General features: G+C 41.1%; 1 protein-coding gene across 1 annotated transcript; it reads left to right on the plus strand.

Annotated features, from left to right (window-relative positions):
* The first annotated feature begins 535 nt into the window (after positions 1-535).
* LOC146592632 (uncharacterized) lies at positions 536-26,540 on the plus strand. The gene is given in 15 exon segments (XM_085310708.1): positions 536-568; positions 1,109-1,186; positions 3,878-3,946; positions 4,419-4,449; positions 12,331-12,411; positions 13,126-13,262; positions 14,999-15,121; positions 17,250-17,292; positions 18,522-18,641; positions 19,472-19,519; positions 19,522-19,606; positions 21,410-21,455; positions 21,895-21,954; positions 24,522-24,574; positions 26,351-26,540. Coding segments are annotated over 15 exon segments (1,197 nt in total).
* The last annotated feature ends 216 nt before the right edge of the window (positions 26,541-26,756 follow it).

Here is a 26,756-nt window from a genome sequence, read left to right on the forward strand (position 1 = left end):
ACGCCAGCTCGGGCTTTACCTCCGGCAGCGGCGGGGGGAGTGCTGCGCATGTGCACGGGCTCGCTCAGGCCGGCCGGAGAGGCGGGTAAGCGGCGTTTGCGGGTGATTCTGCTGTCTCGCAGCTCCCGTTTCGTGGCTCATCTCCTTCCGCCGGCGTGGAGGTCTCAAACCCTGGCACCCGCTCTCCCATCTCTGCCCTGGGGCGGCCCTGTGCCGTGCATCAAGGGACGCCGTTCCTGGCCGCGCCGCGTGCCCCCGCCGCCCTCGCGCGGGGAGAGCGGCACCGGCCGCCGGCCGTTGGGTGCGTAACGGCGGGTGCGCGAGAGGGGCTTTCGGGAGCGAGAAGTCTCCCGCCGGCACTCCCCTCCTGTAGGCTGAGAAGAAGAGGTTGCTGGCGTCCACTTGTGCGGCAGGAGTCGCCTCTCAAGTGGGCCTTCATCAAGGAAGGAGCCCATTCGGGCATGGGGGGAGTGCCTACAGCGATCTGTGCGCCGGGAGCCGTCGGTGTCTCTGCGTGCCTTCTCCCTTGGTGGCCATGGGTGCAGCGGTGGCCCGGCTGCAGGAGCAGGTGGGGTGTCAGTCCTGATGGCGCTGGCACGGTGTCCCTCCCAGCTGCCTTGCCCTGCCGCCTTGGGTCACCTCTGCGGATGGCTCTGGGGCCAGCTCTCTCTCTCTCCCTGCCTCACGTTGCAGAGAGTTTATAGGTTTGGGCCCTCCTGCCTCAAAGGTCGGRAGTGGGAGCATGTGTTTAGAAGAAAACTGCCCTTAATATTGTTATAAATAAGCACTTGGGGCTCTGCATGCCTGGTTCTTGTTCCTGTGTGTAATCTGTCCATGTATGTGTCTGAATCGCATGAAAGGAAGGGAAGCGTTAAATAATTTGAATTTGTTTTGTTTGAAGGTGTGTGGCTTTTTGAGGTAAACGCTCAGGCTGAAAGCTAATCATGTTCTCTTAAAAAATATTGTTATTAACCTGGAGATTTAAAGGTTTAGTGTGACTGAAGATGAGGCATAAATTAAGACTAACACTTAGGTGGATGGAACAAGAATTTGAATGGCTTTGTGAAGCTAAAGTAACAGTTTGTAATCTTTTTTGTAGTTTTTCTAGAGATTCCGTATCATCTAAAGATCGAATATGGATCCTGAAGCTGAGCTAAAGAAGGAATTAAATCCTTTCTACTGCAATGTAAGTATTCTTTACTGAAAATCTTAACTAATACAAATTAGTTTTACTAGAAAATGTATACTTTTAGTACATGGTCTATAGCAGGTTAGCAATCTCTTGAAGGGTTTTAGCTTCAAACTAGAGTCCGGTGATACAGTCTTCTTGGCGCTTTCTTTGTTGAAGAGTGTTACGTTTTTCAACTGTAACTGGTTTTAAAAAGCATCACTTGTTTGAATTTGAATGAAACAAGGGCAACTTCAATTACTGTACTGGCTCTGCTCCTTGCTGAATACCAGTGAAAACTATAGCTGTGTTAAAAGTATCTTGTGACTGCGTTGGTTTGGCTTGCATATCTTCTTCTCAGTTTTAGAATATCTCAATTTTTAAGCTACATCAATTTTTGTGTGTTTAGTAGACCTTGTTGTGCAACATCCTTGCAACAGTATTGCCTGTGTGCCCTCTCTTTTCTTGAGGGACCTTCCATGTATTAGACTAATTACTTTGTGAGATTCTTATGAACTTAAAAATTCAATAGTTGCTCTATTTTCTGAGACCATGAGAGGCAGTATCTGCAGAGGCTGCTACATTTAGTGAACTTCGGAATCCTAAGTAACAACTAACTGTAAAGTCTTGCTGGTGTTGTGCAAATACAAAACCTGTTAACATGCATAGTTGCTTGGTTATAGGTTATAACTGTTAATGCTGATTGAGCTACTGTGTAAGAGGCCATGACAGTTCCCATCCCAATGTATAGCTTTATTTATGTAGCATTTGATCTATAATCTTAACATTCATTCCTTTCCTTTAGTTTTTCCAGGGCAGTAACCTGCTAGGGACAGGCTTGTAAATCTACCTGCTGAATACCTTTATCTGAGCAGGGGCAAATAAGAATGCTGTGATCTACCTTTTTCTATTGTAGTCCATTAGAGGTTCRCATAAAAAGATATTTTCACATTTTTTAACTGGATATAAGGCAAAAAGGAAAAGATTCTTATTTTCTTTTCCTTTAGATTTTCTGAGGTGTGTCTCAGCACCTTTTCTGAGATGAGAGTGCTGATACATCATACTGCCAAAACACAGATATTGGTTTATTTGAGCTAGTGGAATCTGTATTAGAATGGCCAGTTGAGTATGGAACTCTGTTTGGCTCTTTGGCTACTGCTAGACTCCATCGTCTTATATATCTGGATCTAGCAGGCCTCCAGTATCATGTAAGAGTGAGGGCTGTGGTGACATCTTGCATCCTAGGGCATATGCTTTTATGTGGTTTTCCTTTGGCCATGAAGCCACTTGACTGAAAGCCCATCCTCCTCTTGGGAGGAGCCTCCTGCTTTGTACTGCATTCAGCTGTATAAAACTGCTGCTTTTAAGTTCTTAGTACACCCAGGATGCAATGAAAGTTCTTGCATACAGGTTTTGCATGTTTGTGGCTTGTTGCTGGTAGCTGGTGGATAGGAATGCTGAGGCCCAGGGAACTAGGTAATAGAGACTGAAAACTCCGGGCCTGTATTGGAGGATATGAGAATCTTAGACACAGATTGTATATTGGAGTACAGAGTAAAGGCCATGACTTCTTCTAGATTTGTAGTTTATAGCCTGGCACTTGAAAGAAGAAATAAGTGTAAGCCATAAATGCATGGTTAGGATGTGGTAGGAGGATGAAGTAACCATTTTTGAATAGGACTTGCACAGTTGGGAAGCCTTTCTGCCTTAGCATCTTAATCATATTCTAATTTTGTATATAGCAGTTTTTAAAAAGTGCATATAAAGAGTTATGTTCTCACTTCTCCCTAAAAATATATTTTGGGGTTGCTGTTATTTTCCTTGTATGTGCACATATCTGTCAAGCTTGTTTTAGTCCCAGATCGTTTTATGCAAGCTCAATGGACATGGAGAAGATAGAACCATCCTTCTAAAAGGATGTAGGGCGCAGGAATGCAAAATATAGGGAACTGAAAGTTAAAAAGTTAGTGCTCTGTATGCAACAGATGCGTTGAAAGCTTTTGAAAGAATTAAAGAGCCTAAAGCTGACTTTGCTCTTCGAAGGCTTGTATTACTTTGCTGCTTTTCTGCTGGAAATAATAGGAAGATGCACTAAGACCAGTAATTATTATTAGAGCACTTATCTGGATGTATGCAAGGATGAAGATACCTGCCAACTCGTTTCACATTATATCAGTTTGTTTGTCCTTTTGCTGTTTCCTGAAGTAATACTGGAGTCAAACATAGTATGCTGTGCTTGTCATGTTTGACGTGCATGTATGTCAGGAACCAACTTTTAATAATGAAAATAATCTTAAAAATAGTATGTTTCTAAATAAAGACTTTATTTTTTTTGTAAAGAAGAAGACTAAATTGCAACTGCTGATGGCAAAAATCCTAAATACAGTGGTTTTCAAGTTTGTTGTTTTAGAACATCTTAGATTTTTAGGGAAGGAGAAGATTTTTAGCCTGTATTTGTTCATCCACATGCACTKAGACCTGATCTCTTCTGCTCCTGTTCTGAATTGACCCAGCTATAAACCAGATGTGATTAGAAAACAGTATGCTTGTGATGGGGGCAGGTTCCTAATTGCTTGTCTTTAGAGGAATAGTACTTTAATAGAACTTATATAAACTGACACTTAGGTAACAGATTTATTTTGGTGTCAGCGGTAATCTTGCAGTTTGCATGGTATGCTAGAAATGTTTCTTTTTTTTTTTTTAATCTAGATCTGCAAAATCTGGTGTGCTTCTGCATTAAACTTGCAGACTCACTTCCTTGGATTCAGGCACAAGACAGTAAGATCAGTTTTTAAACTCACCTTTTGTCAGATTTTATAGATTTATTTAGCAACAGACTGTAGTTATTTTTATGTAGTTCAAAATACACAGTTTCAGATGTTTAGCTAGTTTTCTCACTTTACTACTTTGTTTATTACAATAAAGTAGAACTTAATTTTGTATATTAGTACTCTCAGAAAAAGTTATTACAGCCTTGAATCTTGTATTCTGAGTTAGTAAGGACAGAGAATACTTGCTTCAGAATTTATAACTGTTTAATAAATGCAGAATGAGATTTAAATAATAGATAATTTAGGAAAAAGTCTTGTGTATATTTTTCTGTTTAAAATGGTTCAGGTAGTCTATGGTGTTGCTGTTAATCTAATTTATTTGATTAATAATTAAACCTTTGCATTGTTACCTTTGAGTATTAAGTGTCTTTCCTCCCCCCTCCCCTCCTCCTTGTGGGGATGATGACTTGGTAAATAAGATTGAAGAAGCACTGAAAGCTGATGGCATTGGTAAGTGCAAAAATTTTTACTTCCTACTCTTTACCTTTCTCCCCTGCCTCAATTCAGGTGTGTATGAAAAAAAAAAAAGAAACCAACCAACCAACCAGCAAGCTTTTCAGAACTGTACTTTAAGACCTATCCTATTTTCTTTAATGATGTATCTATGTAATCCTACAGAAATCAAACAGCAATGTATGTTAAAACATAATAGCTATAATACTAATGATCACCTACATTGAAGTTTTGAGAGACCTTGAAGAATTCAAGACCTTTGAAACCTTCAGGTTTTAAAATATGCTAAAAATAGTCTTTTGAGAGTATGTAGAAATGTTTTCTGTACGTACTTCTTATTTGGCTTTAGAAAGAGCTTATTAAAAATTTCTTAGTTAGCTGAAAGAAAGTATTTTTAGTAGGTTTAATAAATCATTAAAACTTCCCCAGTTCTGTAAGAACTGATTTAGTTCCAATAGAGATGAAGACATAACCATGTTCATCATTGTTCCCCTACTTTTGTTTCACAATGCGCCAAAAATGTATTTTTTTGAAATACATTTTGAAATACGGTTTGAAAGTTTCAGTCCAAGTGTGCATAGGCATTGCATCTAGCAAGTCTGGGGTATTGCAGCCTATAAATATGACTGTAAAGCAAAGCATAAATAGATTAAATCCTCAAATGTAAGCTCAGAAAGTGCGAGTTAGATGAGTGGACAGTGAGGTGGATTGAGAACTGGCTGAATGGTAGAGCTCAGAGTTGTCATCAGCAGTGACAGTCTAGTTGGAGGCCTGTAGCTAGTGGTGTCCCCCAGGACTTAATAATGGGTCCAGTCTTACTCATCTTCTTCATCAGCGTCCTGGGTGAAGGGACAGAGTGCCTTCTCAGCAAGTTTGCTGATGATACCAAACTGGGAAGAGTGGCTGATATATCAGAAGGCTGTTCTGCTGTTCAGAGAGACCTGGACAGGCTGGAGAGCTGGGTGGAGAGGAACCTCATGAAGTTCAACAAGGGCAAGTGCAGGGTCCTGCACCTAGGCAGGAATAATCCCATGCCCCAGTCAAGCTGAGGCTGGGAATTAACCTGCTGGAAAACAGCTCTGTGGAGAAGGACGGGGGAGTCCTGGTAGACAACAAGCTGAGCATGAGCCACCAGCCATGCGCTCTTGTGGCAACCAAGACCACCAATGGTATCTTGGGGTGCGTTGGGAAGAGTGTTCCCAAGCAGGTCAAGGGAGGTGATCTTGCCACTCTACTCAGCCCTGGTGAGGCCACATCTCAAGTACTGCACTCAGTTCTGGGCTCCCCAGTACAAAAGAGACATGGAGCTACTGGAGAGAGTCCAGCATAGGCTACAAAGATGGTTAGAGTACCGGAGCATCTCCCATAGGTGGGAAGGCTGTGAGAGCTGGGCCTGTTTAGCCTGGGGAAGAGAAGACTGAGGGGGGATCTAATCAATGCGTACAAGTACCTGAAGGGAGAGTGTCAAGAAGATGGGGCCAGACTCTTTTCAGTTGTCCGATGAGACAGGACAAGAGGCAACAGGCACAAACTGAAACACAGGAAGTTTCACCTGAATACGAGGAAAAACCTCTTTTCTGTGAGGGTGCCAGAGCATGGGAACAGGTTTCCCAGAGGGGTTGTGGAGTGCCCTCTGGAGATACTCAAAACCCTCCTGGACATAATTCTGTCTAACATGCTCTAGGTGACGCTGTTTGAGCAGGGGGATTAGACTAGATGATCTCCAAAGGTCCCTTCYAACCTCAACCATTCTGTGATTCAACATTAGCAGCCTGGATATCCTGAAATGTTTACAGGTAAATTAGTAGACACTCATCATATCCTTTTTTGAGTCATTATGCCAGAGTTTTAGTGACTACAATATTCTCCATGCTGTTACAGTCTTTTTGTCTTTGTAACACTTGAATTTATTTTCCTTTTACTCTCTTTACTCTTACTTTTCACTAAAGTCATTTCAGGAGGTTGATGGGGAAGCAGCAAGTATTAACAGTCATAGAATTTACAGGAATGAGCTGGGACCTTCATTGGTTGTCAAGACAATCTGGTTTGTAACCTAAACAATCCAAAAGAGCTTTCGTGAAGACTGTAATCAAAACTTATATGACTCTTTCTGATGCAGCTGTCTAGCTTTAATCATTCCTACTACCATCATCTATTTAGGATTTATTGTGACCCTTAGGCTCTACTTCTTATCAGTATCAGTTGTTTTGTAACAGGTGACTTTTAACAGGAGAATAACAGGGTCAACTTTTGGTGGCAGGAAGGTGTTTAAGAGACAAAAAATGCAGGTTGTTTTCTAGGTTTGGCCTTAGGCAGCATTGTTTTAGGTCTTGGTGGTGTGTCTTGGTGGTAGAATGCTAAGCTTGTTCTTTTTATTGCCCTGTAGTGCATTAACTTGTTAACACCTTTTCTAAGGAATAGCAGCTTGCTTCCTTTGTGTATTTAGCATGCACTCCTGAACTCTGTCTCTGTCCCAAATACTTCAGTGGTCATGTGGTCATTTCTGTCACCTATCCTTCTTAAGGGTCTGCAGTCCCAGCCCTCTCACATCATGTGCAGATAGAATAAATATTTGATTGGAGAAGGGACTGCTGCTGAGCTTCTGAAAAAGACAGAAGGGTTATTAAGTGCCCTGGCAGACAACATGGGGGCCAGTAGTTTAAGCACCTTTAGTTTAGGGGTTTTAACTGAATTGCTGTGATGTGTTGACTTAGTCGCGCCAAAATTTGTGAAACGAAGCTTTGTTCATTACAGAATGAAAGACACTTGCATTGCAATCAGTCAATGAGATTTTTCCCTTGTTACAAATAGGTTTCTATCTAAATTAAATTACAGCCAAAATTACTCACTATTTAAGCCACTCTTAATGATGAGTAGTTTGATATGTGTAAATCTACATTTTAAGGTAAGTTATGGCTTGATTAGTCTTAGTCTCTGTCTGCTTCACTAAATTGTTAAGTAACTTCTCTGTGGGTGTAAATGTTCTTGGTCCATTTCTTGCTGACAAAATCTAACAGTACATTCAAAACTAAACATAACTTATTTATCTCAACAGAAGCTCAAAGAGTATTATAAAAACATCTATTCTGATGCCAGCTCAGTTTTTGGTCTTAAGAAAAAAAAAGTGAAAATAATTTTTTTAGTTAAAACTGCAAGTGGCTTAGAGGAGCAAGTGAATGCACCTGTAAGATTTCCTGATTATGGTAAGAATGTTTAATGTATTAAAACAGAAAAGATATTACAGGTTTTCACAGACTCAGCAAGGTTGGATGGGACCTCTGGAGATCATCTAGTCCAACCCCCTGCTCAAGCAGGGTCACCTAGAGCAGGTTAGACAGGGTTGCATCCAGGCAGGTTCTGAATATCTCCAGAGAAGGAAAATCCACAGCCTCTCTGGGCAACCTGTTCCAGTGCTCTGTCACTCTCACAATGAAGAAATTCCTCCTCACATTCAGGCGGAACTTCCTGTGGTTCAGTTTGTGCATGTTGCCTCTTGTCCTGTCTCATGGGACAACTGAAAGGAGTTTGTCCTYGTCCCCTTGACACCCTCCCTTCAGGTACTTGTACACATTGATTAGATCCCCCCTCAGTCTTCTCTTCCCCAGGCTAAACAGGCCCAGCTCTCACAGCCTTTCCTCATAGGGCAGATGCTCCAGCCCTCTGATCATCTTTGTAGCCCTACGCTGGACTCTCTCCAGTAGCTCCATGTCTCTCTTGTGCTAGGGAGCCCAGAACTGGACACAGTACTTGAGATGAGGCTTCACCAGGGCTGAGTAGAATGGCAGGATTGCCTCCCTTGACTTCCTGGGAACACTCTTCCTAATGTATCCCAGGATACCATTGGACTTCTTGGCCACAGGAGCACATTGCTGGCTCATAATCAGCTTGTCGTCTACCAGGACTCCCAGGTCCTTCTCTGCAGAGCTGCTTTCCAGCAGGTCAGCCCCCAGCTTGTACTGGTGCCTAGGGTTATTCCTCCCTGGTTGCAGGASCCTGCACTTGCCCTTGTTGAACCTCATGAGGTTCCTCTCCACCCAGCTCTCCAGCCTGTCCAGGTCTCTCTGAATGGCAGAACAGCCCTCAGGTGTATCAGCCATTCATTCCAGCTTGGTATRATCACSAAACTTGCTGAGGAGGCACTCTGTCCTTCCATYCAAGTCATTAATGAAGAAGTTGAACAAGACTGGCCCCACAACTGAGYCCTGGGGAACTCCACTACCCACAAGCCTCCAACTAGACTCTGCGCCACTGATGACGACCCTCTGAGCTCTGCCATTCAGCCAGTTTTCAAGCCACCTCACAGTCCACTCGTCTAACCCACATTTCCTGAGCTTATCTAGGAGGGTGTTATGGGAGAGAGTGTCAAAAGCCTTGCTGAAGTCAAGGTATGCAATGTCCACTGCTCTCCCCTCATCTCCCCAGCCAGTCATTCCATCACAGAAGGCTATCAGATTGGTTAAGCAGCATTTCCCCTTGGTGAATGCATGCTGACTCCTCCTAATCACCTTCTTTTCTTCCATATGTCTGGAGATGACATCCAGAAGGAGCTGTTCCATCTCCTTTCCAGGGATGGAGGTGAGGCTGACTGGCCTATAGTTGTCTGAGTCCTCCTCCTTGCCCTCCTTGAAGACTGGAGTGACATTGGCTTTCTTCCAGTCCTCAGGCACCTCTCCAGTACTCCAAGACCGTTCAAAGATGGCGGAGAGCAGCCTGGCAACAACATCCACCACCTCTGTCATTACCTGTGGGTATATCCCATCAGGATTTGTAGATGTCTAGCCTGTCCAGAAGGTCTCTAATCCCATCCTCCTCAACCAAAGGAAAGTCTGCCTTTCTCCCTTGCCTACAGGCTCTGGGATTCTTGAGGGCTGCCCTTAACAGTGAAGGCTGAAGCAGAGAAGGCATTCAGTAATTCTGCCTTCTCTGTATCCTTTGTCAACAGGGCTCCTGTCCTCTTGCTACTGATGTATTTGAAGAAGCCCTTCCTGTTGTCCTTAACATCCCCTGCCAGACTCAATTCCAAATGGGCCTTAGCCTTCCTCACAGCATCTCTGCATACTCTGACTGCATTCCTATAATTCTCTCAAGTGGCCTGTCCCCTCTTCCACATTCTGTGTATTTTCTTCTTCTGTCTGAATTTGGCCAAGAGCTCCTTGCTCATCCATGCAGGTCTCCCGCCCCCTTGGCTGGACTTCTTTCTCCTTGGGATGCACTGCTCTTGAGCTTGGAGGAAGTGATGCTTGAATATTAGTCAGCTCTCGTGGACCCCCCCCTTCCTTCTAGGGCCTTAACCCATGAGATTCCTCCAAGTAGGTCCCTGAAGAGGCCAGAGTCCGCTCTCCTGAAGTCCAGGGTTGCAGTCCTGCTTGTTGCCTTACTCCTTTCCTGCAGGATCCTGAACTCCACCATCTCGTGGTCACTGCAGCCAAGGCTGCCCCCAACCTTCACATCTCTAACCAGTCCTTCTCTGTTGGTTAGGACAAGGTCCAGCAGGAGACCCTTCCTCRTAAGCTCTTCCACCGCCTGTGTCAAGAAGTTATCATCAGTGCACTGCAGGAGCCTTCTGCACTGTTTGTGCCTTGCTGCGTTATGCTTCCAGCAGATATCAGGGTGGTCGAAGTCTCCTATGAGAACCAGGGCCTGTGCTCACGAGGCTACTTCCAGCTGTCTATGGAAGGCCTCATCGACTTCCTCTTCCTGGTCAGGTGGCCTGTAGCAGACACCCACAACAGTGTCCCCCATGCTAGCCTGCCCTTTGATCTTTACCCATAAGCTCTCATCTGCCTCCTCCTCCTCCTCCACCCCTAGGCAGGACTTGATGCATTCCTGTTGCTCTCTCCACCACCTTGCCTTCCTGGCCTGTCTTTCCTGAAAAGCACATAGCCATCCATAACAGCATTCCAACTATGTGAGCTGTCCCACCGTGTCTTTGTGATTGCAATGAGACCATGGCCCTACAACAGCACCCAGATCTCCAGCTCCTCCTGTTTGTTCCCCATGCTGCGTGCATTGATGTACAGGCATTTCAGAGAGGTAGTCGTGTCTGCAGGTTTCCCAGGAAGGGTGTAGGGGGGTCCCCCATTGCCATATCCCAAACGGACATCCCCAGCTGCGTGCGCCCGTTGGAGGGCCCCCAGAGTTGTGTCTTGCTGACTACCTTCTCTCTATGACTGTCCCCTTCCTACCTAGTTTAAGGCCCTCTTTACCAGGCTCGCCAACCTATTGGCAAAGACATGTGCCTAGCTTGGTGAGGTGAATCCCATCTGTTCCCACCAGTTGCTGATCTTCAAACCATGTCTTGTATCCTTGCCCCCAGCAGGCAACAAACCTCTCTAGAGAAGGGGACAGRTCGGCAGATAGGTGCCTCTGCCCCCCACAGCATGGAATCACCCACTACAACCACTCATCGCCTCTTCCGAGTAATCACACAAGGCACAGGGTCTGAGGGCCCAGTTGCTTCCCTTGAAGTCAGGTCTATGTCCTTCTCATCCTGGAGTGTATTAAACTGGTTCTTCAACTGTTACTCCAAGTCTACAGGAGGAGTAGGGGCCTTTCTTCTTCTTCTACAAGAAGTAACTAGTTTCCAGCTTTCTTCTCCAGTGCTGTGCTTTCCTATTTCACTCTGCACAGAGCCTTCCAGCAACTCCCCTGCTGCAGGGTATTGGGACTCTGGGAGCAGTAGTCTCCAAAAATGCCCTGTCTGTCTCCTGCTCACTTTCTCAGATGCTTTGCAGTCTACTGACTTCATCCTGCAACTCCTTGACTTGAGGACACATATTGTCAACAGCAGCACACCTCCTGCAGGAGGGTGGACCATCAGTTCAGGCCTTCTGGAAAGGCTCCAAGCACTCACTGCAGCCTGAGACCTGTAGGGCAGCATCCGCTGTCAAAGGCTCTGTCTGGGCTGAAGCTTCCAACACAGCTGATGCTGCAATTCCAGCAGCTACAGGCAAATATGCTTTGTGGTGGGTTATAACCATGTTTGTGAGTAGGTACTGCTAGCCCTGGAAAAAAGAAAGAAGTTCTCTTGCACCTAATTGTACTTCTCCTGCACAAACTGCTGTATCTATTCACTGGCTCTGCTAGCTGCACTCCAGGCCTGGCTCTTAAATAGACCTCTCTCTACTATTGACTCACAGGGTACTTGACCTGCCCTAAACAAGGGTTATCTGGATCAAAAGCCCCAACTCCCTCTAATGGGGGGGGGGGGCAGGGCAACCTAGACAACTCATTAGCAGCAGCTGTGCCCAGCTAGAGTGGGTGATAAGTGCTGGAGCTTCTCCCAGGAGAGCTCAAGGCTTCCTGCAGTTGTCCTTGTCCAGCTCCTCTTACCTGTTAGCAGAGTCACTCTCTAGTCCCCTTGTTCCACATGTGTCAGCAGACCACAATGTCCAACATGGGTCCCAGAAGTTCAAGGCAGAGCCGAGATGATACTGTGCAAACTGCTGTGTCTGTTTACTGCCTCTGTTTAAGATAATAATAATAAAAAAAATTAACAGAAATAAATCTTTCTAGATATAGTGTTACAAGTGATGTCTGTAGCTTAGAGGTCATTGGGAGTTCATTTCTTTTCATTGTATTTTCCATCTGTAGTAATATTTTATAATAATACTTGGAACAGTACTTACAAACAATACTATAAAAAGTGCAAAAGTCAGATTTTGGAGATAATGCTTTACAATAACTGACTYAATGTGATATGAGGCCCTATGCAAGCAGAGATCCAGTTGAATCTGGACTTCTTAGCATGCCTTGTCTCAGTCAAAGGTTTCATTTCATTTTCTTGAATTTTTTCTTGTGACCTGASTTGAGACTATGAAGACTGATAGCTGGATGATGTTGAATTATCAAAAAAAAAATATTGCTTTTATCTTACAGTGCAAACTGAGCCAGAGAAGTTTCATGGACAGACCTTGGAAGAACAGCTTAATACATATAAAGATTCAGAACCTGCGCTTGGTGAGGGATTTTAATACTATAATTGCTTACTTGTGTGATGTAGGCATTTGTAGAGCGTTGAGTAACCTTTTAAATGTAAAATTAGATAATATGTAATAAATGTTATTAAGTTTACATTGAATATCTATTAAAGTGGTACAGCAATGACTCATAAAGATCTTGGATTTAGCACTGAATATTTTCGATTGGGATAGATATCCGTACGTTGAGAGCGTGATCTAGAAACAACTTGAAGTCATAGACTTTGAGAGAGACTTTAACTTTAGCGATCGTTACTATTATTTGTAACGTAGTTGCTGACCTTTAAAATTTTTCATTCTGTTGAGATAGGGGAGAGCGGAGTGGGCAGGAGAGATGTGAACTACATGGGCAGGTATTAGAATGTATGAAAACCTATTTAATTCTAAATAGGTATGATAGAATTATTACTAAGTTTTAGAAGTGAATTTTTGATTGTTCCGAGTTCTGTATGGTAAACATGAAGCATCTTAAAGAAGTTCGTATTTATAACTTTAATGCTTAGGAATGCTAGATATCCTAAAGCTAAAATAACTGATGATTTTGAAAGTCTTGATTCATGTGTCTGGCATGTAATAAGAACAGTTTAATATCTGTTTTGAAACTAGCACTGATTATTTTCTTGGACACCAAAACATAAAACAGGTTGCTTTCAATAAACATCAAATTTCCTAACTTTTTTTTTAATTAACACAGGACTTAATTATATAATTGAATACCAATCAAAAGACAATTTCCCTTTTCTCTATGAATGTCAGCTGTGCCACTGTAAAATAAGACTGAGTAATGTGTTCATGCATGTTTATGGCTCCAAGCATAAACTGGCATACCTGGTAAGTTTTTAGAATAAAAGTGTTCTTCTGATGTAATGGTTTAAGTAGAGAATATGCTAGCCATTCTTTGATTAAAGCTCTTCTTCTATAAGCTTTTTTGAAAACGGCTGTGTTCATGTTACAGCCATGCAACTTGATTTATACTCTAATAAATGGATTTAAAATTCATCACATCAGTAATGTATATGCCTGTCTGTTGCTGACACTGAGTTGTCAGCTTGTTTTGTGTTTGCTCAACAGAAATGCCAGTAATAAAATCAACAGCTGTAATTGGCTAGAAGCAGGTTTTTCAAAACAGAACTTGCTCTTATCTTAAAGAATTGGATCAATGAAAAAAAGCTTTGTGTTTCAGATACTTTATAGTTTTGTTCCTTTTAGTCTGAAGAAACACTGTACATACTGGATAGAGTCTATGGCCAATAAAAAACTAAAGTATTTTATTCCGAGTTTTGTGGCTCGGCAAACTATGTAACTTCTGTGCCTATTTTCTACTCTAAATGTTTGCAAAACTCTTAATACTCCTTTCTGTCCATGAATGTTTAAGTGCGTTTTACTTTGAACTGTTTATTTTTTTCAGTATATTTAGTGATATGGCACTGTCCAGTGTTTGAACGTTTACCTGAATGTATTTGTTTAGGATGGGCTTTAACAAAGCAGAGAAAGCAATACTTTGAAAAGTATTTTATTCTTCATAAAAGATTTGCTGAGATTTGGTGTTATATCCCATGTACGTTGAAGTTGTAAGCTGTCGAATTCAGCCAGTTCAGCTAGATATGCTGAGTGCCTATTGTTGTAGCTCTGGTATTAGGTACTTTGGTCTCTGTTTCTGGCAATTCTGAATCTTAYACTTTTTTACTATATGTCTGTTATTCTTAAAAATATAATAATAATTCAGCAAGGACAGCAGTTAAATCCTGTACCTGTGTTGGCTGCAGCAGGAAAGGCAGGAGACTAACTGGCTTGGGATTTGTCCTGCGGAAAAGGAGCTGGGCTGGGGTTCATGGTGGAATAAGTTCAAGATGAGTAAGTAGTGCACCCGAGCAGCTATGAAGGCTAAGAGCAAACTGGGTTGCATCAAGGGAAGTGATTAGGCACTTGTACTTGACATTGGTTCAACCATATTAGATTGTGTGTCTGCTTTTGTGCTCCCCAAAACAAAAAAGGGTATTGATTAAATCTAAAGCCCTGGAGAGAGCTGCCCAGATGGTCAGGGAGCTGGAGCACTTGCCTTGCGAAGAGAGGCTAAGGGAACTGGGCTTGTTCAGCCTTGAGAAGAGAGACTTCAGGAAGATCTAATAGCAACCTTCCAATACCTTAGAGGAGGTTATTGAGAAGACAGAGTACAGAGGTGCATGGCAGAGGATGAACTGAAACGTAAGTTGAAAGAGGAGAGGTTCCTGTTTGACACAGAAAGTTTTCCACTGTGCAGACAGTAGAGGATTGGGGCAGCTTGCCCAGACAAACTGTGGAATCTCTGTCCTCTGAGGTTTTCAGGACCCAAGTAGACAAAGCCAAAGCCATGGGCAATCAGATCAGAGTTCAATGTTGACCCTGCTTTTAGCAGAAAGTTGGACCCCTCAATTTATCTGTGATTTCATACATAAAAATTTTAAGAAGTTCAGTTTCTTATATATACAAGTTGATTTTCTCCTATGATTTTTAGCTTTGCTAAGTCTAAAAAGGGGGTCAAATGATAAAAGTCTGACTTCCAAGATTTTTATTTCCTTATTTTCTAGAAAAAACGTTATCCTGAGATAGCAGAATCTGATGAAGTTAAAGGCAAAGGCTCCGAACTGAACAGAAAAGTTAAGCAAGTTGCATTAACAATTGAGAAGAAGGAAAGAAGAAAACAAATAAAGGTACATTTCTTTAAGAATTCCAGAAGTTACATATTTATAATTAATCTAAAAGTAATTGATTTTATGTTGGGGAGATCTACTTGAGATAGTAGACAAATGTTGCTTGCTTTCTTCACCTTCATTACAAATGCTTTTTGTCTGTATTTTATTTTTGTTCCAGTATTACTCTGGACACGATTTTCCGTTAGTCACTCTATCGTAAGTATTTCTCTTGTTTGGAATAATACTCGTTTCTCTTAGTCTATAGAAAGAGGTCTTTGGAGTGTACAAATACAAAATATCTATATTAATGCTTAATAAATTTCCAGCTGGGGCATGTATGCATGTGGAAAGTACTTATTTCATTGTTGCTAGGAAAATACATTTATGACTTTTTCTTAATTAGTTTCTGCTTTCTTAGCACCCTGTGGCAATTCGCAGAGGAACCAGATAGAAATCCTGCCATAACAAAGGGAAGAGTGGGTATTTACAGGTGAATATGGGTTTATTAGCAGTGTCATGGGACTGTAGGAGCACTATAAGCTTAAATTCTTGTGGAGCTGCATTGTTAGAAGCATGTTCTCGTAGAGATATTGTCATACGCCTTTTTATTGTTGATTTAACWGCAATAGTGTTTAGAAATGTTTATGGCCAGGATATTGACACGAATTCTCCTTGAAGTGTACCTTGCCAATCGGATTATCACAACTTGACTCAGGTGCTTAGTGTTCTTTATGCTATTCATTACTTTTGTATTCTGTACCAATTTAAATGTCTGTCAACAGTGTGCTTGTTAAGTGGTGTTTCTTGGTGGCAAGGTCTCCAGTCAATGCACTTAATTTGTCTAGGTTGAGTCTTGGTTTCAGAGTGGTGTTCACAATATTACTAGGTTTTAATCTCATTAGGACTTGCCTATCTGAAAAAGACCCATGTTTCTTCCTGTGCTCTAGTATCACAGTTGCGCTAAAGGATGAGAGCTTATATTGATACCATTCTTTCTTGATTAAAAAGGTATGGGCGTATGGGAAGAGAAGGGCTTTTTTCCAGAGTTAATGAATGGTTTGCGCCTTAGGGCTTAAAATAGTACGATTTTTTTTTTATTAATCTGGTATACTGCAACTTGTGGAGATCGTTAAAGATGAGAGACTTTAATGAGAGACTTGGGTAGAAGAGCACATCCTGAATTTTAAACCCCACTGAATAGAGAGTGGGGAAAGGAACGTAGAAGGGCATATCCTTCTACCTTAGCCTCTAGTTTTGACATCTATTAAAAAAATCAATAAGTATCACTTGTGTACAAGAACAAAACTCTGCTAAATTTTGCAGGGATTGACTTTCAGCAAAGTTGCAAGTGCTTAAATCTGACATTTGTTGCATACATGCTATTCTTGTTTGGAGGTGAATCTACAACATGACGTGTGACTAATATTCTTTCAATCTGTGTATGGAAATAAAAATGTATATAGATATTTGTTCAGTGATATGTCTAAATAAATACATGTTAAAAATTTATAGGAAAAAAAGCCATATTTCTGCTCTGTCCAACTCAGTGTAAATGTTACCAAATAGCTTTTCTAATATAGAAAGTAGCTTTCAAGAAAGAAGAAAAAAAGAGGGGGGTGGAGTCAACTTCAATCCATCTATATATTTTTTATTTTTAAAGTCTGTTCAGAAAAAAATATATATATTGATTTGACTATTTTGGTGACCTAGCCATCTAACTGAAATTTCCTGTAGGCTCAAGCTGTATATTTTACTTGAGATTTTTATTTATGATATATAAATGATTAATTCCAGGTATATTTTGTTTTGTTTTTTTAGGGACAGTTTCATTGCTTCCACAGCAACTCCATCCTTGCTTTAAGGAATTGTTAAATAGATGGTGCATAATCCATTACTAGTTGAACTAGTATATTTAGTGAAAGCATCTACTTAATTTTCTTAGCTCTAGCAAAAATATTTCATTGCAATAGATAAGTGTTAAACTAAATGGCTTTTTGAATATGCATTCAATGTGTTACATTTATCTGCTTGACACTACTGGTTATATCTCTTTTTTTTTTAAGAAAAAAGAGATAAGGATTTAATGAAATACCTACATAATAATTTTATTTATAGAATAGTTAACATAAGTGGACTTTTTTTTTAGGTTGTTACAGATGCTCCAATTATGAGGAAGAGATGTCAAGAGTGTAAGTATGTGCTCAGTGAGAGGTAAGTTTTATTTTCCTAACTTGAGTAAATCCCTTTGACCTAGGGGAACTTGATTTAAGGGCACATGGAAAGATTTGGTCAGTGATTATAGCATTTGCTTAAGTTTTGAGCTTTATTTTTGTAAGGTTTCTATTGAAAATTTGATAGGTGAACAAGTTTTTCCATGAGCAACAGAACTAGGGACATCTTTTTTCCTTTTTTTCTTTTTTTTTTTATGGGTTTATATTCCCTCTCCCTCTTTCTACCCCAGACCCTGTCTCATCTGCAGTACTTCTAAGCCCTCTTTACTTCCCAGGATCCCAGAATTCCTTACCTACAATTTCTTTTTATCTGATTATCGGCTGTAGTCCCTGCAGTGCCAGATACTCATTTGCATTCTGGTGAGCTGGGCAAAAGGAGCAGATATGTTATTGAAGCTCTGTGTGTACATGTAATTTGCAGTCTAGAAAGACAGGTGGAATACTGCTCTTATCTGTGAAAGAAAACTTGTTCCTGTTTTACCAGCTGTTGGTTCTCTTAAAACTGTAGGAATGTAGTATCTGTGAAACTTCTCTGATGTTTAATCTTTCATACTTGTATGTCATCTAAATGGATGGACAATTGCGTGCTTATTTAGGAAATGGCTAAACATTGCAACAGGATGTTCTCACGGTTGCATGAAAGTAGAAGTTTGAATTAAAACTAACATGCTTAATTTTACTGCAGTTTATATATAAACTGTATTTTAAAATAGCTCAACAGAAGTATTGAGAAGATTATTTTTGTAATTATATAGATTAGCAGTGTCATACTTGAATAGGAAAGATTACTATTTTGAATCTTGACAGGTGTTTAGAAACAAATTGAATTTATTCACATTAGGTTTATTCACTATGAGCTTTTGGTTATTGTATCTGATTTTGCACAAGGCTATGTAGCACTCTGCTGAATTTTTAATATTTGCATCTTTCAGAAAGAAATTCATATGTATATTTGACCAGTGCTAGGGTATAAAATATTAAACTTCTCTTATTAATCTGTAGTTCCCATTAAATATGTAGGTGCATAATGTTTTTGAAATTATTCTTAATGTTTGGATCTAATAATGCAAAGAAAGAGCTAGTAAAACTTTTTCAAGTGCAGTTTTAGAATCCGTGTAAATATTTTTTTGAACATTCTCTATGAAGAAATGTCATTTTTGCTACATATCAAGCATCAAGTTCACTAGATCCTAATGCATATGGCAGCCTTTCAAATGTTAAAGTTCAGCATTTGGATACATCGGTTAGCATTGAAGAAAAAGCAAATGGTAAAAATAAGGATGAGGAAATACCAGACTCTAAGCAAGGTAAGAGGAAAAGGACTTTTCTTTTTAACTTTTACCATTATATTAATTAATATTTACTCTACATGTGTGTTTATAACTTCTGTAGGCATGTTCAGCATATTTGCAGTGTGTGTGGATGGGTTTGGGTTGGTGGAAGGGGGAAAAGAACGCTTCTGACTTTTGCGAAGAAAACTATTCAGATTTATTTAAAAATACACTATTGCTATAGCCAGATCACTTTAGAACATAAACAAGGCAAGATTCAAAGTAGAAGTTTATAGTGTAAGTATTGTTCAGTGAGGGAACACAGAGAGTGTTTAGGCATGTAAACCACTCTTCTGTGGCAGGAAAAACTAGGGAGACTTTTTGCCAGACTTTTTGTTTAGGACACACAGAGGAATACAAAAGATACAATGATTAAAGGATCAGATAGATTGTGGATTGATTTTTGTTTGTTTGAACTACATCTAAAACACATTGCTAATGCATATTTTCTTAAAAACAAATGCAAAACTAAATACAAAAATGAGTGAACATTGTGTAAATGAAGAAACCTCAAAAGTTTCTGCTTGGTTCTAGGCTTAAAGTCGGAGGAAAAATGAGAGTTCAGTCTAAATGCATTCTAATTATTTTCATCCAGAATATTTCTAATCAGAAAATATGCTGTGCTTCATGACTGAATGAAAATTTTTGATATTTATATTCATTTTTTATTTTATTTCTTAAAGATAACTATACTTTCATCATCAGGATGTATTTCTGGTGTCTTTTTAAAACAATTCTGCAAAAAGAGAACTTTTGAAATAAAATATTGGAAAATGTTATCAAATATACCTTTTCTATTATTTTAGATGAAAAGAATGCTCAAAAGGAGGAGAAAAGTCAAAGTGAGCAGGCGAAGCAGATGAGAAAGTTGAAGCTAATAGGGCTATTGAAGGTAGAAAAGGCAATAAAACTGAAGAAAGCAGTACAGGCAACAACTCCAAGTAAATTTAAAGCTTTTTTAAAAAAAACTTTTTTTTTTTTAACTTTTCTTAGAAAAAAATGTTGCAGATGATGACTTTCTATGTTGGATTTGCATAAAGCGCTATGAGACAAAGATGTGTCCTACAATATAAAATGCTTATCTTCTGAAATTGTTTGGCTGTAAGCTTCTCTCCATCAACAGAAAACCTGCAGTAAAGTGATCTCAGATTTTGCTCTGTTTGTCTGTGTTAAATCAGCAGGTGTGTGAGGGGATGTCTTCAGTATCAGTCATTCATGCGACTCCAGGAACCACAGCAAATCGTTTGATACGGACTATACATGCATCAGGCCAAACATAAGACTGTTTCAACAGTTAGTTCTTTGATACTGTTCTAAAGACATTCTCTTGGAATGTTTCTTAGCTTCAACTCAGTTGTATCTCTGTCAGATACGAAAAGCTAATCTTTTGCTTGTTTACTGTTACCAAGTAAAATAAGCAGTTTTCTTCTTCCTGAAATAAGACTTCTAACCTCTCTATGGAGCAACCATTAAGCAGATGGGTTAGTTGAAACCTGATTCAAGTCCAGGCTTATGAATCTCAATGTTTACTTCATATGTCTGACTTTGAAATAACAGTGACAGTTTTTAATCTGAAGAGTGGACTATTTTATGAAAGCACTGAAAATGAAGAATAAAGCAAGGTTTAAATGTCTCCATCCAGATGGATAGACGGAATGGTGCTGTCTAATTCTGCTTGAAACTGATCCTGGCTGTGTAGTCCTGTACTTAGAAACTCAGAACTGTGCTGTTTCTAAGAACAACATCCTTTCAAAAAGTCACTAGATTTTTTTTAAGCCAATTGTTGGTTAGATCATGAGTATCCATGAGTATCCCAGTGTTCCAGTGAGAGACTGATTTGGAGGTTATAGTTACTAAAACAGGATTTCAGCTTTTTCTTTTACTGTTTGTTTTGTGGGACTTCTGAGAGAAATGAATTCAGTGTATGCTTTCTTAAAAGGAATAAGATCAGATTCCCTTCTGACAGCAAGAAGTCAAATGATGTTTCCACTTAAAGATTCTGTCACATCTGTCTGAGAATTTCTAATTATTGTTAATTTCTTTGTAGTGAAATTCTGCAGACAGCCATCTGTAGGTGTAAGTTATTTTATTTGAAGTTGTTAACTACATCATCCGTTTTTTCTACACGTTTGACTCCTAAGATAGATTTCAGGAAAGAAGTGACTTAGGCTTGGCTATCATATTGTTTTGATTGCTTATAAGAATCCATTCTCTGGGTTGATGCAGCACATCTCTTTATAACTTCTTGTGATAGTTCCTGGGCTTGCAAAAATACAGAAGGCATTATTTTAGTTGTTGCAGAATAGCAAAAATATGGGTAAGTAACTTCTAGCCATATGAATATCTGGGACTACATCATAAAACACTTCTTTTTATAACTGAGTTTTTGTAAAGGCAAATTTGTTAAGTGCTTATAAAAATCATGCTGTAATTGAGGGGACTTGTCTTTCTACAACATATATAGAAAGCTTACAGCTTCTTACCATCTATGTCAAAATTTTTTAGTTCTGGGGTTTAGAATCTAAGCACTTGCTAAATGCACTAAAGAGCTCAAATCAATTTTATGGGAATGTCCAAGACCCCCGGGATTTCTGCAAGGAAATATGTGACCTTGCAGAGAATAGTTGCACTGTAGCATATCTGTAACATAAACTGATTATCAGTTATTGGCTGGCCACATATTTTTGATAAGTAAAACAACTAGATACTCTGTATAATGTATTTATTTATTTTTTAATCTTAAGGTGTGAGACCAATATACAATTGCAGGAAGGAAATGAACAAGTACACGTGAATATTTACTCTGTTAATGGGTTGTTCCAGTTTACAAACAGTTGAGGAAAAAAATTAATATATGATTAGCAGTATTTGACATTTGCTTATGCTTATTCAAATTATGAACAATATTTATTGGCAATAAATGAGCTGCAAGTTACTAAGTAGAACTTCTAATAACAACATATTCCCTTTCCCCTCTTTTTTTGTCAGATATCCTAGTCCTGGTGTTTTCTTTACAGAAGAGTTATGTAAAAATTTTGAAGACTAGTAAAAGATTTTACTAATTTTACTAGTTAAGAAAAAAAAGATATTTCAGTACAAGAGCACACARTCTATCTATTTAGAGCAAGGAGACTAGAATAAGCATAATAATAATTACTTTTCAGTTTCTATTATGTAAATAATGCACATAGATCTCTGGATTTTTTTTTTTATTATTATTCTTAAACAGCAAGAAGTTGCACGAAATCCTGAAGAATTTACTAGCCAAGAAGAACTATTGGGATATTTGGTAAGTGTTCCCTAGCAATGAAATTTTTGAAAAGCTTTCACAGAATTACCAAGTTAAAAATGTGGCAGGTAACATAGAAGCCAAAATGCAGGCAGTCTGCTAATCTAACAACATATATTATCTGAAAGTATCATTTAAAATAAAATTAATATCAGTGGGGTTTCATTTTTGTTTTTTTTTATTATTAATTTTATTATTTTTTATCTTGATATTAACATCGTCCCCTTATCAAAGATTATATGCTGTACAATTCAGATAGGAATCCATCTATGTCCAGGCCTCAAAGCTTGCTTTCTACCCTTTGATGTTTGCCCCGTCTCAAGATGCCCCAGCCTGAGATGGCGATGCCCAACTCCAGCCTGAGATGCCTTGCCCCTTGATGCCCCAGCCCTAGATTTCTGTGCCTCTGCCTCAGACCTAGATGGCCCAAGCCTAGATTCCTATGCCTCTGACCTTGCCCTAGCCCTCGATGCCCCAGCCCTAGATTCCTGTTCTTCTGCCCCAGCCAGCCTGAGATGCCACAGCCCTAGAGCTCTATGCCTTTGCATGTGCTCAGGCCCTAGATGCCCCAGCAGTAGATACCGCAACCCTCGCTCTAGATTCCTATACCACAGTCCCTTGCCCCATATTCCTATGCCTTTGCCCTTGCTCCTGCCCTACATGCCCCAATCCTAGATGCCGCAGTCCTAGATTGTCTCAGCCCTAGCTCTAGATGCCTCTGTCCTAGCCCTAGACCTTGCCCTTGCACAATTCCCATCCCTTAGCCCTTGCCGTTATYCTTGCCCCACTCCTAGATGCCCCAGCGGTAGCCTTAAATTTCTCTGCTTCTGCCCTTGGCTCTTGCCTTAGCAAAGGCCTTTACCTCAGCCCTTGATGGCCCAGCCCTTGATGCCCCTGCCCTAGATTCATATGCCTCTGCCTTTGCCCTGGCCTCAGCCTTTGATGCCTCAGCCCTAGATTACTCTGCCTTGGCTTCTGCCCTAGTCCTAATGCTTACTTTACCCTTTCCCCTAGCCCTTCCCCTAGCTCTTGCCCTTGCCCTCGCCCCAGCCCTTTGCCCCAGCCCTAAATGCTCCAGGCCTAGCTCTGGATGCCTTTGCCCTTGCCGTAACCCTAGGTGTTGCCCTAGCCCTTGCCCAACCTCTGCCCTTTGCCCCAGCCCTAGACCTAGATTCCTCTGCCTCTGCCCTTTCCCTTGCCCTTGCTGTAACCTGAGCTCTGGATGCCCCAGCCATAGATGACCTAGCCTTAGATTCCTCTGCCTCAGCCTTTGCCCTAGCTGTTGCCCTAGCCCTTGCCCATCCCTAACCCTTTGCCCCAGCCCTTTGACTCAGGTCTAGATTTCCTTGCCCTTGCCCTTGTGCTTGCCTTGTCCTTTGGCTCAGCCCTAGATACCTCTGCATCTGCTCTTTCCCTGGTCCTTGTCCAATCCTAGACCTTTACCTCAGGCCTAGATGCCTCTGCCTTTGCCCTAGCCCTTTTCCCCAGCCTTAGCCCTAGATTCCTCTGCCTCTACCTTTGCCTACCCTAGCCCTTTGCCATTGCCCTTGCGGCTGCTTACGCCCCAGCCCTTCCCTAGCCCAACTCTAAGCCTTTGCCCCGGCTTTCTGCCTAACTCTAGATGCCCCAACTCTTGCCTCTTCTCTTTCCCCAATCCTAGATGCCTCTATCTCTGCCCTTCCCTTGCGCTAGTCCTTTCCTCTGCCCCAGCTCTTGCCCCAATCCTAGATGCCTCTGCCTAACCATAGATGCCCCAGCCCTAGCCCTGGATGCCTCTCTGCCTAACCATAGATGCTTCTGCCTCTGCCTTTGCTCTAGCCCTTTCCTGCTGCCGTTGCCTCTGCCCTTGCCCAACCCCTTGCCCCAGACCTTTCTTAGCTTAACCATAACCCTTTGCCTCTAGTCTTAACTCTAGTCTTAACCCTAGATGCCTTTGCCTCTGCATAACCATAGCTGCCCCACCCCAGGCTCTAAATGCCTCTGTCTAGCCTTAGATGCCCCAGCCCTAAGTCTTACCCTTGCCCAGCCCTAGCCCCAGCCCTAGATGCCTCTGCCCAACCTTTGCCCCAATGCTAGGTGCTTCTGCCTCTGCCTAATCATAGATGCTCCAGTCCCAGTCCTACATTCCTCTGCCTAACTCTAGATGCCCTAGCCCAGCCCATGCCCTAGCCCAGCCCTTCCCCCAACCTTAGCCTCAACCCTAGATGCTTTTGCCTCTGCCTAATCATAGATGCCCCAGCCCCAGCTCTAGATGTCTCTGCCTCAACCTAAACCTAACCTTAACACTAATCCAAAACCTAGATGTTTATGCCTCAACCCAAATCTAACCTAAACCCTAGATGCCTCTGCCTAACCCTAGATGCCCTTTGMCTACCTCTAACTCAGACCCTAACCCTAACCTTAACCCCAACCCCTAGATGCCTCTGAGTGTGCCTCACCCTAACCCAAATCTGAACTTTAGATGACTCCGCCAAACTCAAGATACTTCTGCATCTGCCTCTGCATCTACCTCAGGCTCTGCCTAACACTAACCTGAACCTTTACCCTATCCCTGTCCCTAACCCTAGGTGACTTTGCATCTGCCTCTCCCTTTGCCTTTGCTTAACCCTGACCCTAGATGGTATAGATGCTATTATCTTTACCTTTGCCAAAGCCTAAGCCTGACTCTAACTGTAGATAACTTTGCCTTTTCCATTGCCTTTGCATAACCCTAAACCTAAACCTGGATGACTTTGCCTTTACTTTTGGCTTTGCCTTTGCCTTGGGCTTTGCCTAACTATAACCCTAACCCCAACCGTGATCCTAAACCTAGATGCCTTTTCCTATGCCTTTGCCTAACTCTAATCCTAGAGGCCTTTGCCTTTGTCTTTGCCTAACACTGACTGTATCCACAACCCTAACTCTGACCATAGATGCTTTTGCCTTTGCCTAACCGTAACCCTAACTTAACCCTCACTTGAACCCTAGATGCCTTCATCTTTGCTTTTGTCTAAACCTAACCCTAATGCTAGATGCCTTTGCCTAAACCTAACTCTAAACATTACCGTTCATGCCTTTGCCTTTGTCTTTGCCTAACCTTAACCCTAACCTTAGATGCCTTTGCCTTTTTAATTTTGGCTTTGGCTTTCCCTAACTCTAACTCTGATCTTAGATGCCTTTGCATAACCCTAATGCTAGACAGCTTTGCCTTTACTGTTGCCTTTGTCTGATCTTAATGCAACCATAACATTAGATTCCTTGGTGTACCTCTAACCCTAGATGCCTTTGTCTTTCCTTTTGCCTAACTCTAACCCTAATCCTAACCCCTAACACTAGATGCCTATGCCTTTCACTTGCCTTTGGTGTTTTCCTAACCTAATCCCAATTGTAACCATAACCCTAGATATCTTCACCTTTCCTTTTGTCTAACCCTAAGCATAGATGCATTTGCTTTTGCCTTTACCTCTTTGCCTTTACCAAAACCTAAACCTAACCCTACATTCCTTTGCCTTTATACTTTCCTTTGGCTTTGCTTTTGCCTTTAGTCAGTGTGAACTCTAACCCAAATCCTAGATACCTTTGCCTTTGCCTAACACTAACTCTTAATGCTAACCTAAGCCTAGATGTGTGTGCCTTTGCATTTGCCTTACCAAAACACTAGATGGCTTTTCCTTTGCCTTTCTGCTTTTGCCTTGCCTTTTTGCCTTTGCCTTTTCTGAATGCTACCCTAACCCTAGATGCCTTTGCCTTTGCCTTTATTTTTGTCTAACTTTAACCATAACCGTAACCCTAACCTAAGTGCCTTTGCTTTTACCTTTGCCTTTTTTGCCGTTGCCTTTTTGCTGTTGCCTAACCCTAACCCTACATGCCTATTCCTAACCCTAACAGTAGATGGCTTTGTCTTTGCCTCTGCCTTTTTACTTTTGTCTTTGCTTTTGCCTTTGTTTTGCCTTTCCCTTTGGCATTGCATAAACCTAACCCAACCCTAAACCTGGATGCGTTTGTCTAATATTTCTTTCATTTGCCTTGACCGTTCCTTTTGCTTGTGCCTTTGCCTAGCCCTAACTCTAACCTTAGATGCCTTTATCTTTTCCTTTTTGCCTTTGCCTAACCCTATCCCTATATGGTTATGCTTTGACCTTTTTTGCTTTTGCCCTTCATTTGCCTTTGTCTTTACATTTGCCTTTAGCTTTGTGGAACCCTAATCCAAACCTAACCCTAGATGCCTTTGACTTTGTTTTTGCCTTTACATTAGACTTAGTCTTAGCCTTTGCGCTAGGCTTTGCCTTTTTTTGTGTCCTTGTCTTTGCCCAGCTGCAACCCTAACTCTGTCCCTAACCCTAAACCAAGATGCCTTTGCTTTTGCCTTAAACTTTGCCTTTGTGTTTGTCTAATGTAACCCTAACCCTAAACCTAGGTGCCTTTGCTTTCACTTTCCAAACCCAAACCTTAACCATAATTTTAACCCTAGATGCCTTTGTCTTTGCTTTTACCTAACCCTACCCATAGTGATAGATGACTTTGCATTTGTCTTTACTGTAACCCCTACCCTAACCCTTACCATAGTAGATTACTTTCGCTTTGGCTTTGCCTTTTTTTTATCCTAACCCTATCTGTACGCCTAACCTTAACTGTAGATTCCTTTGATTTTGGCTTTACTATTGCCTTTGACCTTTTCTTTGCTAACCTGAAGCCAGGATGACTTTGCTTTGCTTTTACCTTTTCCTTTGCCTAAATCTAACCTTAGATGCCATTGCCTTTACCTTTGTGTAACATTAACCCTAGCACTAGATACCTTTGTATTTGCCTTTACCTGAACCTAA

The sequence above is a fragment of the Rhea americana genome, unplaced genomic scaffold, assembly GCF_003343005.1.
Source record: "Rhea americana isolate MKP2758 unplaced genomic scaffold, rheAme1 scaffold_323, whole genome shotgun sequence".
NCBI classification, from domain to species: domain Eukaryota; kingdom Metazoa; phylum Chordata; class Aves; order Rheiformes; family Rheidae; genus Rhea; species Rhea americana.